The sequence below is a fragment of the Xenia sp. Carnegie-2017 genome, unplaced genomic scaffold (assembly GCF_021976095.1).
Source record: "Xenia sp. Carnegie-2017 unplaced genomic scaffold, XeniaSp_v1 HiC_scaffold_6, whole genome shotgun sequence".
NCBI lineage: Eukaryota > Metazoa > Cnidaria > Anthozoa > Malacalcyonacea > Xeniidae > Xenia > Xenia sp. Carnegie-2017.
The window spans coordinates 15747009-15760838 of NW_025813526.1; the positions used below are offsets into that span (position 1 = coordinate 15747009).

A 13830-nucleotide genomic window follows, 5' to 3' on the forward strand; every position below is an offset into this window, starting at 1 on the left:
ATTGAATCTACTTTCTCGAATATATACTACTTATGATATTTTAATATAAATGGTAGAAGTGGTGTTAATAGTCCACAAGCAGTAAACGGCTATATTGTCTGTCACATTCAGTGTTTATGATTCAAATTAAAACAGCAAGGCAGCAGTAGTTCAAAAACTGCGCTATTTTCAAATACTTAGTCGATTAAACATTAAACAATTTAGAAGACGTGCATTCGGGCTAAACGCTACCCTCTACCTAATTTTTTTCTGATATTTTTACACATCTCTTTGACATATGTCTTTCTTAGATGCTTCATATACCAACAATGGAAAATGGTCCAAAGATCGCCAGACGGTTTTACAAGGAACTTACTGATATTCAGGTGGATGCTGCATGAATAATGTATTCATTTACCCCATATTTCGATCCAATACTCCATACTAAGTTGTTCTTTATTTCTTTCAGTATGGAAAAGTTTCCAGTCCATGGGCATATGTTGTAAATGATTCATCTGATGAGAACGAAAATTTACAAGCTATGAGTATAAATTAGTTGTTGTTTCTGGTTCATAGAAACCTTTTTTGTCGTATGTCATATGGACACTAAGAAGCTAAATATAACCCATTTGTAGAAAACCTCAATAATAAATACTTGTTTGACAGAAAGAATTTATGCTCGTTACCTTTATTTGCTGAAATAAAATTTTCCTAAAATAATTATGGCTAGTTGTAGCAAAGTCGGCTCGTGTTTTATTTTCCTATACAATGCAACTATTGCTTTCTTCATGTACAAATATTTTTGTATATGAAACAGAGACTTTGTGTCGTGGTGTTAAACTTAAAGATGGATTTCAAAATAGCAAATACCATGGTGAATGGTGATAATAACAATGTAATAGTTCTTAAAAGAACTGTTTTAACCAGAACACTAACCCAACAATTTAAAGGAACCGTTATTTACAGCTACATAGAGACACTATGCATTTCGGCAGACTACTCATCAGGCGTCAACGTCTGCTAAATCCAATCGCTGAATCACATAGAAAACATCTTTTAAGCAACACTCGCTGTGCCAATGCTTATTCTGATGAAAACTTTAAAATTATTTAAAATGTCGCTCGTTATTCCAGCTACGCGTCATGGAGTCGGTATTAATTAAATTGACTAATCCTGTCCTTTGCCGACAAAAGGATTACGTGTTTAATCTGTCTCCGTTTTAAGTGTCATCTCTAAAAGTAGGAATGACATTGACTATTTGTAGCATTATGAATATAGCATGATTTGGAGGTTCTCATTTAGCAGACGTTGACACCTGACGAGTAGTCTGCCGAAATGCATAGTGTCTCTTTCTAACTGTAAATAACGGTTCCTTTGAATTGTTGGTATAGAACTATGTATTTGTTTTAAGTAAATTTTACCTCACTATTACTTCCCAAAGTTGATATAGGTCGCAGCTAAAATTATTCATAAAATTTTTTTACCTGTAACAGGTTTAACAAGCAATAGCCGAATATCTTTGTAGCAGACTAAAGTTTTCAATTAAAAAGCACCGTGCGCTAGACTTATACAAAATTAAATAAATTTGTGATAATTTCGGAGTTTCATTAGCTTTTGACGATATTTTCGCAATTAAGTTTTTTTTATGCTTTTAATAATCGATATCACTTGACTCCGCCAGTTCGTAAACAACTGGTTGTTATCAAAGTACTTAATTGCTTGTTTTAAACAAGCAATCTTACCTTAAGCTATGTCTCAGTGAATATTTTAAGTATAATTTCGAACGATTCATCACAAGTTCAGTTTAACAATCCTGCGTTAAATAAAGTTTTAAGAGCATATTTTTAGTTTTTAATGTAGAACCTATCATGCTAGAATAAACGATGTATTTAACGTAAGAAAATTATAATTTTAACTTAAGTTATTCTAAAAAGCACTTTAAGAAACAAACGTAATAAAGAAATAATGATTTTGAAGATGAATCAACGTTCAGCAAGATGATGTGTATAAAGAAATGCTTAAAATGTTGGTAACAATTTTTTGGTGGTTTGAATTTTTTGTCAGATCGAATGCTTCTATTTTTGTCTTTAAATGGCTCAAATAAAATGAACCTAAGTGCCTTTCTAGCTTAATTTATGTATTAAAAAGTGACATACGCAATAAGTTAGCTACTTAAAAGAAACAGATGTTGAATGAAGATATGATCTTAGCACTTTTGCCGGGATCAGCTTCATGAGACAATTGCTTAAATTGTCCAGCAAAAGCGCGAAGATCATATCTTCATTTAATTTCAACACCACACTGCATATAACATTCTTTCAGAAACAGATGTGTTGGATTTAGACATAATTTATTAAATTTACTATAACTTTGTTGTCTCATTACATATTGGCGTCATTTTAGTAATGAGAGTTATTTCACTTTAATATTTAATACAATTCGACGCCTTGTATACATAAACAACGTGTTGTTATGACAATTTATATTTACTAGTTTATGATGTCCATTGGATAAAAATGTTTTTTATTTTGCAACGTTAAATGCAAACGCAAAATTGTTTCCTCCCTTTGATTCATTTGTTAAAATCCACCTATCAGCGAAAACTTTTTCTGAAATATTACAACAAGGTGTAATGTTTAACGTATCCGTGAAGAAAACGTTTTAATTTGTTCAAATCATCTTTTTAATATGCCGGGTGTAAGTTGCCTTTCAATGGAATTGCTAGATTCCGATTCTAGCAGAATTATGATATCATCGAAGGTATTTGGTGCATATATCTTCTATTGACAAGTGCCATGCATGACGTCACAAAAGTAAGTCAATGAAGACTTTTCGAACGACAGGCAACATCCATTATAAAAAGGAGTTTGCCAACTTTGAACAGCGAAAATATGGAACAAATGAATCAACCTAAAAAGTTCCCTGATAGGTTAGAAATATTTTCTAAATTGAACATCACAAATAAATTTTTTGCCGTTTAATTCTCTGTCACATATTTGATCACTGTATAAACATTTTTCTTGATAAAGTGTTTCAACCCAAACCACCTGTTCTTAATGCACCCAAGCAAATAAAGTAATTTGGCCTTCCATTTACTGGCTTACACTCAACCCAAATCTGCACAAAATTCAATCCCCTTGTAGTGCTCCTTTCCCACACTGTGAAATACGATTCTTCTTTCGATCCACCAAACGCCTCTCCAACCTGTTTTCGTTTAAGAACAAGGTGCCCAAAACTCTGAATTCAAATGTTGTCTATTCTTTCAAGTGCCGATGCTGCTCCGCATCGTACGTGGGTCAAACCACCAGCCACCTACACACTCAAATTTCAGAGCATCTGGGCATCACCTGTTTTTAGTGATTCACTTAGCTAAGCTGTATTTTTGACTACAATGTTTATGTGAGGCAACATGTTTTTAAAAAACTGTATAAAGGTGCTTTTGACGATTTTTTGGTGTTTTGAATATTTTCGTCAAATCATGTGTTTCAATTTTTGCTTCGATTCTTCACACAAAGGTAAGGCACGTTATGTAGAAAATACTAGCTATAAATAAGGTTTGTTGTAAAATATTAAAAATTTGCATTTAGCTAGACCCAATTCTTTTTTTATCAAAATTATGTTTAAAATATATTTGTTCATTTCTAGATCGGAGACTGTGGAGCAATATATACAAAAAAATTAATGTGAAAAATGAGATAGAATGCATTGTTTCTTGCGTTAATGAACCATGTTGTCGATCTATAAACCACAGGAGAAAATTAAGTCAAGGACGTTGGAGTCTTTGTGAAATGCTACATAGTGTCCTCAACAAAAGCAATGAAAACGATTTAAAACATAATCGATTTTATGATTACATTTTTTTCAATTCCCCTGTCAAGGTAAAAATAAATTTTAAGTCAATAGAAGAATAATTGTGTTAGTAAAAATGTTCCTTCAGGAATACATAAGTATTATGTCAAAAAAATGCATATCTAGTTATGTAATATTTTAAAATATCTGTTATTTAAGCACAAAGTGCTTGTTCTCCATTACAAATATTAATTTTTGTTGTTTAGGAGTACAATAAAACATGCGAAGTCCAATCGTGTAAGTTTAGATGGTTTTTACATACACTGTGGTTTTTTATTTTGATGTAAATATAAGAAATTTTATTTTATCCTTAGCACTCAACAAAAGTTACGATTTGCTCTTCAAAAATGCACATGTTGAAAACGTGATTCTATTGGATAATGCAATGCCCAATATGTCTGCGATAACGTTGATGTTTTGGATAAAATTAACTCAAGTCAACGAATGGCGGTGTTTTCTTACGCTATAGAAGATAGTCCCGATGAATTTTTGTTTTCGTTGAAAGAAATTTCCTTGTTGTCATAATGCAGTCCCAGCATATTTTGTAAGAGGAAAATGTTATAATTTACTTTCTTTCTTAGTAACAACAACTCATTAGAATTGCACTTTTAAAATTGTATGAGTTGCGTTAGCTTTAAAATAGCTTATATCACGAAATATTTTTTATTTTCAGAAGACTTAAACACAATACATTAAACTATTTGCTGTTATTGCGAATAAACATACTCATTTATTTGCATCGCTCATTAATCAAAAGTTTGTTGAAGTGCATAAAAAAATGCCATTTTGAACACAACACACACACATTTTTAAAGCAAGACATTTGCGATAGGTTGATTTGCATTAGTTTCATAAGTGGCACAAAAGTCCGTTTGAGTTTTTTATTCAATCGATATGTGTATATAATAAATACATTATTTGATTTATGTACATTGTTTGTCACGCAAGCGATCTCGCGTGACTTCCACGTTTGTATGCTTTAAAAGGTTTTATATTTTAACAAGGCTGGCAACTCTCAACACAAAATTACCGACCGTTAACACAAACACTTTCACAAAGCTGCAAATATCAGATAAGTACATGGCAAAACACGTAAAACAAATACATATTATTAATAAGGAAAAGTTTTACAATATTTTTGCAGTTTTCTAACATTCAAATGTATTTCTAATCATACAAAAAATGTTTTAAGTGTTTTGGGCAAATATTTAGTAAAACTTTCGATATGCACAGTTTTTAAACTTAGCTATTCATGCTAAGTTGCATGCTTTTTCTTATTGAAATTTGGTCCAAAGTTTGTATAAAAGATGGGATTTAGTGACAACAGAACACACTAAAAATGTGAAGTGAAATTTTTCGTTCATTGAAAAAATTTAACAGTTTCTTTATTTGTATTCCATTAAAATATCGTTTAAGAATTCTCAAAAAACAACTTGTTTTAGATAAAGAAGTCTAGATGTATGCAGTTACGATATAAAGCTTTTTATTTAATAAAAATCACACTAGTTGACTTAAACTTACTTCTATTCGTTATATAATAGAAAACTCAACAATTCGGCAATCAACGACGGCATCTGGCATCACCTGGCCATCATAATTGGTCGCACTCGTAAAAAAATATTTCTTAATGGAAGTACTATTTATAGCGAACCTATGGTCAATCATTCATTACCTTTATTACGTGGTGGTGGTGTTGTTGCTATTGGTCAAAAACTTGAATGTGAGAATGGTGTTTTTAATCCAAATATGTCATTTGTTGGTGAAATAAGTTATTTAAACTTGTGGAATCATGACGTTGTTTGCGAGAAATCCAGTCCTATGGTGCTGATTAATGATGAATGCACCACTGGTCTAAATAAAAGTACTCTTGTAATCAATTGGAATCATGTGTACCAATTTACAAGCGAAAATATTGTTAAAGTCCCCTCATTACGTAAGTTAAGTAAGACGAATTGGCTTTTTTACTCCAGTAATTTTATAATCAAGATAACGTTTTTTAAACAATTCTAAGTAAAAAAAAATACCAGCGCATTTTACTAAAATTCATTTTCTTTCAAGTGGTTATAAAATGAAATTTTACCTAATTATTTTTTGCTATGAATTAAAATTTTATAATGCTTTGAGTATGATAAGGTTTTAACTTTTTTCATAACTCCTATGGATAAAAAAATATAGGTGGTTAAAGTTGCTGTTTTTAAAAAAATTGTTTCGTGACATGTCTGGGCCTTGGACAGTAGTTTGAAGTACCTCGTGACGGCAGTGGTTGTGTTGCCCATGTAAACAATGATAGTGCAATACAAAATTATACAAATCAAAATATTTTTAATAGAGAAAGTTCCTTTGAATTTTCGTGTGACAGTGTCAATTTTAAATAAAATTTTCTAACCCAAAGAATCGTTTTTACCCCTTAAATTTTTCACAATACACTATTCAAGGTTTACACTATGCAATTATATAAAATAAAAAACCATGAAATTTCGTTTTATAAACACTTTAAGCTAAAAATTGAAATTAAGACCACGTCGCAAATTTTGTCGAAAACTGCTTTCCATCGTTTGTTAGCAGTTTCTATTTTCCATAATTAAATGTCTCCAAATCGCAAGGTTGTTCGCTCCAAATAATATTTTAATTGTTCAATTTCTTTGCTTATTAGGACGTCAATTTGTTGCTTGCTACTATTGATAACTGATTGCACCATTTGTCGAGCGCTCATAATTATATAAAACTCAGCACATTTAATTCAATAAGCGTTTTAATAGAAAAAATATTGAAAACAAAAGTTATAGTTCATATATTATTCTTTCTTAACAATGTCCTTTCATATTCGATGTATAGTCATGCTCGTGCATCACCTCATCTAACATATTACGTATTCTTTTAGGTCATCCCAAATTTAATTGATCAATGTCTAACGCTTTATAGCACTTATTTTTTAGATTTTTCATCATGCAAAGAAGCAATGAAATATGGCAGGTATGGTGTGACATCAACGTAGCCAGTTACCTTAATCTATAAATAAAGAGTTAACTTGAAGTCTTTATTTTGTTAGAAAAGTTAAGTGTACCAAGCATAGAACAGTCAAAAATTAAGTCATAAAGTAGCGAATTTTTTTTGTCAGAGTTTAAAAAAATTTAAGCGTGAGTAAAAACTGATTGATTAAGGTTATCTCGTTTTTTAATAAAATTATTTTCTGTAATAAAAAAATGAAAATCAACAAAATCGTTTTCTGTTGACCTTATTCTACAGCTATTTTCTCATCGAAGAAAAAACAAAAGGTGGCTGTATATAGTTTATAAAAATTCAGTTTCACATAGACCATCAGATTAAAGCTTTATGGCTAATGAAACTTATTATGCATCAAAAACACGCGACTACGCCTCATTTGAAAAATAGAGATTTTTACGAAATTTGTTTGTTTTGTTTTTGTTTACTGCTTCAATTATGCAAGTATATTACTGCTTTTATTCATTTTTCAATTTCACTAATCTTTGCTTTCATGGACCTTGGACGAATTTTCTATTTGGCTAAAAAATCCCAAATGGTTTCTGTAGTGCGCTCCTTGCTCTTTGAAGCGTTTAGCTATAAATTCTTTGTTGCCTTTGTGAACCAAATTCCGGGAGAGGTTTCATAAGTCATGACTTAACGGAAATATAACATATCCTACGAAAACGTAAGTGAAGTGATTGTATCATTATTACCTCCTGCTGCACCAATATCTACCAATCTAATAAATTTTCGCAAAAGTTTCACTAACTTATTGTATGGGCTTGGAATAGTCATGTTAGATAAATTTCAGAAAAATTAACAAAAAGTCTCGAAAATTTATATTTTCTATTATTATTTCACAGTTTATAAACCGAGAATAAAAAAATTTATCAAGCATTTGTAACTAGCTGTAGACTAATGACTTGACTGACAGTAATTATTGGCTTCCATTTTTTCATTAAAGCGAATAAATTAGTTAGCTAAAAACCTGATAAAACATTTTAATAGACTTTATCTGTTTCCATTTTGTGTTATTTTGAATAAAAATACACTTTCTTAAAGCTGTTGCCATTTTTTTAAAAGAAAAAAATGCTTGTGTTAAAGAAGATTGAAAATCCTCTCTTTTTAATTCTTTTTTATAAAATACATTATAAAAAACGTACAGTTTATGATATTATTTTATTAATGCATTACATTAAAATACTTTCCACATTTTCCTAAATAGAAATTAACTCTCCATCACTATATTTAATTGAGTTTATTTTTCATTATTTAACAAAATTGTTTGGAAAAACTTAATATTCACTAAGGCTTTTTATGTTTAACTATTATATCAATAAATTATAGCAATAAAATCCGCATTCTAATTGGTTTTGTGTTTTATTCAAATATGTGAAAAAGTTCAAAAGATGGTGTGTACTTGATAAAGTCGGATACTTTACTTGGCTACAGCAAAGTTTTCTGTATGAAAAACATATTGGGTTGTTCTGGAGAAGGCTGGACGCTGGTGATGAAAATTGATGGGAAAAAGGTACAACAAAAATAAATTAAATTTTGTCTTTAAAAATATATACTAATGTATAACACTTCAAGACATAAACTTTATCATATGTGCAGGCATAGCAAAAGGATAAAAATCTATCCATGTTGTACTCATGAGCGTTATTTCTGATGGAAATCGCATTTTTTATGTTTAGATCACAATAAAATTATAAGATTTTGCTGGTGATGATTTTTGAGATGGTAATTACGATTGATGATGCTATATCAGTTGAAGAGAAACGTTTCTGCAGTAACTTACGACCTGAATACTGCTTAAGAAACAATAGCTCATTGCTATTTAGTAGAGTCCAAATATGTAGCCATAATCAACGAAATTTTCATGGAAATATTAAGGCACTACCTTTTTGTGGGACAGCCTTTTAAAAGTTTATAAAGCTAAAAATTACCGTTAAAAAAAATTGTTGGAGTAATGTAACGGAAGCTAATGAATTATGAGTCGAATAATGCGAAAGGAGCACTTGCAATTATATCAGGCAGACTCACTTCATTCAGGTTATTCTATGTCCACATGTTTTCCGTCTAGGACACCAATAAAAATTAAGAGACTTTATTCAAGTTTTTACTTACGTGGGAGATTTTAAATAAGTGTTGTATAGAGGTAGTACATGATCAGCGTTCGACAAAATAAAGCATTCCTCTTAATTTCAAAACATATATAGAACAAAACTATTGGTCACTAGTTTTCAAAGAATGAAAATTTACTGCTACAAATGCTTTTGAAATATTCTAAAATGTCTAGATGTCCAAGAAGTCGGTGCAGTGATTGATTTTGACGTACAGTAGATCTGCAACTGAACTAGGACAATCCAAATTGGTTGTTTTGTTTGTAATACCACGTAAAGCGCTGTCAGTTCAAATCATTATACAATTAATTTAAAAACTGTTTTTTTAACGAGTGTAGGAGATTTAAAGCAACATTTGTTCATGAAAGAAAGTGAGTTCAAAGTCAAGCAATATCTTGTCCTAAATTTATGTTTCTTTTTTGTGCTTATATACAACTGGCCGAAATTAAGTATTAGAAAAAGGGAGGTTTGAGTGAAAGAGTTTTAGTTTGGAAAGAAATTTGCGCCTTCACTCTATTATGATTTTCGACTGTGTTTATATTTAAACACGTAAAAAAATGTTTTTTGCTGTTTTAAAAAAAAATAAATGCTGTTAGCTTCAAAATAAATGTTAAGAATATTTAAATACTATGTGGATAGTTTATAACATGGTTTAATTTTCAAAAATTATGTTTAGGAAACATTTGACTTTGAGTCATCGTTTTGGAGAAATAAAAAGAGTTACAAGATTGAAAATGGTAAATCAGGAGTGGATGATTTGGAAACAAAACTTCCTACATACTGGAGCACAAAAATAAACAAGATATGTGTTGGAATGAAATTCAAAGGTGAAACAAATTTTATCAGCTTCAATTTTCAGGCTAAATCGTTGTACGATATAGTTGCTGATGGAAAATACCGCCAAACCAATGTGAGCCGAGACAAATGGATGTCATTGATCAAAGAGAGTGTTCTTCAACGAAACTGCAATAAAGAAGGTTTCAACGCAAAGGATGAAGAGAAGTTGTTTCGTCGTTTAAGGATTGGAATTATAGGAAATAATGAAAACAATTGTAGGAAAAGCAACTCTTTCATTGGTTTTGGCTGTACGTACAAGAAATGGAAGCAAAACGCTCAAATAAATAGCTGTGGAAACGGTAGATCCTTTCAAGGATTGAAAAACAAACAATCAATGGGATACATTTTTGTTTCCTAAATATAGTAATACTTATGTAGACCACATTTTTTTGTTTGTGCAATCAGCTTTAGCAGTACAAATAGTAAACTTACTTTCTTTATTGTTATTAGCTATACCGACAATTCATCAACTTTTCTTTAGAGTAATTTATATAAGACTTTTACAAACTAAATTAGCAAGTCCATTTTGAAAGGCTAGCATTTGATTTGTCTATTGTAAGTGCGAAATAATTGTATTCTTTAAGATTTCCAATTTTGAAACAGCACCAAAAACGTATGTTAATAAATGGCACATGTAAAAATAACACAAAATATGCTTGTTGCTTAAATCGATAGTATACATGCATGTTTTTGTAATGTAAGAACTCGCAGCAGACATATCAGAGAAAAACTGTTTTAAAACATTTTTTCCAATTTGATACAATTTTGTTTATCATTTTCATTACAAACAAAGCAGACAAGAATATTTTCTCTAAAATCAACAATTAACACGCTTCAATTTCTTACGCATGTAAATATCTGATCAATTGCAGAAAATTAAAATGAAAAATTCAGCAGCTTAGAGCTTATAATTATAGCTATTTAGAAAAGATTTATTGCAATAAAAAATCTATATAAAAGAAATTATCAGCATACGGCTATTTGACGATTGGCACAGCCCGGCTACAAGTTTAGCATACAATTTGTTTAACATACGTATGTTTCATTTTATCATTTATTCCATGGACTCATTCAGGAATAAAATGTAAAGAATTTGATTTGTTAACGATGTATTTTGCACGCATTAAAATTAGACTTAAAGTGATGTATTTTTTAAAAACTATGCAAAATTTGAGTCGTATTTACATAGATACGGTTGTATTAATTAAGACAGCGTATTTAAGAGAAGCAGAAACTTAGTTACATAACTACTAAAATAATTTTCGCTCATGTGTATGGTTTCGTGTTTCACTTTTAAAAGCTATTAAATTATTAATTCCCCTATTTACATATTTTGCTTGTTCGAAACACGCTATCTTATTTTTAGGCAATGTCACATGCATAGTCATATTGTGCGGTGTTTCTGGAATCACATGAATCATAATTCATGTGAAATGTTCCCGGTTTTAAATATTTTTTAATAGCATAATTTTTTTTTGAGTACAACAGATCACAAGGAAATTATTTTGGCATGACCATTTATTAATGGGTAAAGAACATTTAAAATAAGAAAATCATCATTTCATTACAGAAAAGTAATTAAAAAAACAAACGTTATGAAAGCTAATATGTTTATAGTGATTCACTTATAGCTAAGCTGCTTTTTTTGACAACGATGTTTATGCGAGGCAAACTATTTTTAAAAATATCTAAAAAGTTACAAATAGCAATGTTTTTGTGTTTTGAATATTTTCATCAAATCAGATGTTTCATAATTTGCTATGATTCTACACACAATGTTAAGGCCCGTTGTGTAGAAAGTACTATAAATAGTTTTGGTAGTAAAACATTTAAAATATACATACATACATCCAGAGTCTTTGTTTTTATCAAAATTATCTTTGACATATAGCGTGTTTATTTCTAGATCGGAGACTGCTGAGCATATATAAAATATTAATGTGAAAATGAGTTAGAATGCCTTGTTTCTTGCCTTAAGGAACCATGTTGTCAATCTATAAACCACAGGAGAAGGTTGAGTCAGAGACGTTGGAATCTGTGTGAAATAGTTATAGTGTCCTAAACTATAGCAATGACAAAGATTTAAAACATAATCGATTTTACGATTGTATTTTTTCATATCCCCTTTAAGGTAGAATTAACCTTCATAAAGAATTGCGTTGATAAAATGTTTCATTGTAGTTATACCAACTACCTAGTTTTATCTTTAGTTGTTAAATATTACACGACGTTTTTTTTTATTTAAACACAAATTCCTTACTCTTCATTTGAAATGATAATTTTTTTGTTTACAAGTATAATGAAACATATAAAATCCAATGGTGTAAGTTAGATGCATTTTACATTCACATTTTTTTTTATATTTATATAAACATAAGAAACTTGAACTCGTTCTTAGCTTTTGACAAAAGTAATTGTTTGCTCTTTTCCAACGCACATGTTGAGAATGTGATTCAAAAAACTTTGACTCTGAAGATGACTACCGCTAAGGTTGTCGAAACGTCAGTCAACAACAACAAAAACAGCTCTTCTCAGGACTATACTAACCTGGACAATCTACATCTACAAACATGCTATTTAATAACGTGAAAATATTAACGCAATAATTGGCGTCAGTACTGTTTTAATTGTGATGGAGGGGGGGCATATTCTTATATTCTGCTATGCTTGGTTAATTTCTTTATAAAAACAATGTGATTGTCAAAAAAAATAATTTTGACATAACTGAATATATCACTATGGTCCCCCGCAGTTATCGCAGGATTGACGCCCATTTTCGCAATTGTTTTAATTCGGAAGAACGTTTTGTAAATGATGTACAAAAGTTAAGTCAAACATCATCTTTCTACAACCTTAAACCAACGTTTTATTAAGGTTGTGCTTTTAAATGAGCCGCCATTAGACAGTTCAAAACACTATGCTTTTGAAAAACTGATATGAATGATCCTAATGAAGCGTTTGTTGACATTTCACTACAGCGCGGACATGTAAAAATTTGTCTTTGTGGTACATATTTTAGAGACAAATCTGTTTGAACTCGTTATCCAGCCAAGTCAAAAGCTATTATCTAAAGAAATAAATTTTGTCCATTTTTGAATTTTCTTGCTGGTCCGTATTTCCAATCATTTCAACTAATTTCTCATATTAAGAATAAGCCGTATTATGTCTATTTCAAGAAAAAAAATCAATGAAAATCATCCACGCACAGCTTTTTGAATAATATTGTTTTGACAACAAGGAAACCCCCGATAGATCCTACGTTATTGATTTGTTTGTTTAGGCTTCAGGTAAAAAATGATGGCAGTTTTTATTTACATAAGCATATGTACATGCACATATAGTATTTTAATATTCAAATAGAATATTGCCAAAGATAGTCTTTAAGAATTTCCTTAGAGAAAAATGTCCTGTTATTGGCACATTACAAAAAGTTGTTATTAAAGAGTGAGTTGCTTAAAGATTTATAGAAAGCTTAATAAACGTTTTTGTTTTAAAAAAATATATTTGATCAGTAAATACGCTAATTTGACAAACTTTGAAGTGCAATTTGTGAATGACAAAGATCGAATGAATATAATTATGTTCTTTACCGGCTGCGAGCTCAACACAGAAAAAATATTTTTACGACGTCTCAATGCTTATTTCATCATCCTTTTTAGGATAGTGAAATATTCAAGTGTTCCCCATGGAGGTCTTCTACAATGAAAGAATCATTTGTGATAAAAATGTCATCAGGCCAATCAAAATGGTCCCGATGCATTTTTTTTGACAAAAAAACTTTCACGGTGTTTATGCAACCGATACTCGTCTTGTTTGCACAAGTAGAACTTCTTAAATATTCAAAGTTAAACTATAGATTTGTTTGCTAAAAAGTGCCAAGGAAAATGACCTTATACAAATTTATTAGAATTTGTACTTGGTAACCTTGGTAACCTTTGTGTAGTCGATTAACAATTTAGAAATAAAGCAAAAATATCAAAATAGTAATTCAAAATATTGAAAAAGGACGGGAGGTTATAAAAGTGTGCATATGCAACTAGCTGCAGGAGTTAAG

At 30.3% G+C, this 13830-nt stretch overlaps 2 protein-coding genes and 1 long non-coding RNA gene across 3 annotated transcripts; all 3 read left to right on the top strand.

Annotated features, from left to right (window-relative positions):
* Nucleotides 1-285: 285 nt before the first annotated feature.
* On the top strand, nt 286-667 carry LOC124457377. Its single transcript, XR_006952550.1, has 2 exons — nt 286-365; nt 449-667. It is a non-coding gene; the product is annotated as an uncharacterized LOC124457377 (long non-coding RNA).
* A 2463-nt stretch (nt 668-3130) lies between these two features.
* On the top strand, nt 3131-4297 carry LOC124457171. Its single transcript, XM_047007455.1, has 4 exons — nt 3131-3494; nt 3625-3857; nt 4035-4065; nt 4143-4297. Exons 1-4 carry the CDS (start codon nt 3389-3391, stop codon nt 4295-4297), a joined length of 525 nt encoding a protein of 174 aa, XP_046863411.1. The 5' UTR covers nt 3131-3388.
* Nucleotides 4298-4328: 31 nt separating this feature from the next.
* LOC124457374 (uncharacterized skeletal organic matrix protein 5-like) lies at nt 4329-10427 on the top strand. The gene is made up of 5 exons (XM_047007638.1): nt 4329-4372; nt 5370-5548; nt 6765-6801; nt 8215-8344; nt 9616-10427. Exons 1-5 carry the CDS (start codon nt 4353-4355, stop codon nt 10132-10134), a joined length of 885 nt encoding a protein of 294 aa, XP_046863594.1. The 5' UTR covers nt 4329-4352; the 3' UTR covers nt 10135-10427.
* Nucleotides 10428-13830: the final 3403 nt, after the last annotated feature.

Bases quoted from the DNA above. Each gene is read 5' to 3' on its own strand.
- LOC124457171 (XM_047007455.1), top strand. From the start codon at position 3,389: ATGTTTTTAAAAAACTGTATAAAGGTGCTTTTGACGATTTTTTGGTGT. The intron at 3,495-3,624 runs GTAAGGCACGTT...GTTCATTTCTAG, and splicing joins CTTCGATTCTTCACACAAAG to ATCGGAGACTGTGGAGCAAT. The intron at 3,858-4,034 runs GTAAAAATAAAT...TTTGTTGTTTAG, and splicing joins TTTTCAATTCCCCTGTCAAG to GAGTACAATAAAACATGCGA.
- LOC124457374 (XM_047007638.1), top strand. From the start codon at position 4,353: ATGCAGTCCCAGCATATTTT. The intron at 5,549-6,764 runs GTGAGAATGGTG...CTTATTTTTTAG, and splicing joins TATTGGTCAAAAACTTGAAT to ATTTTTCATCATGCAAAGAA. The intron at 8,345-9,615 runs GTACAACAAAAA...AATTATGTTTAG, and splicing joins TGAAAATTGATGGGAAAAAG to GAAACATTTGACTTTGAGTC.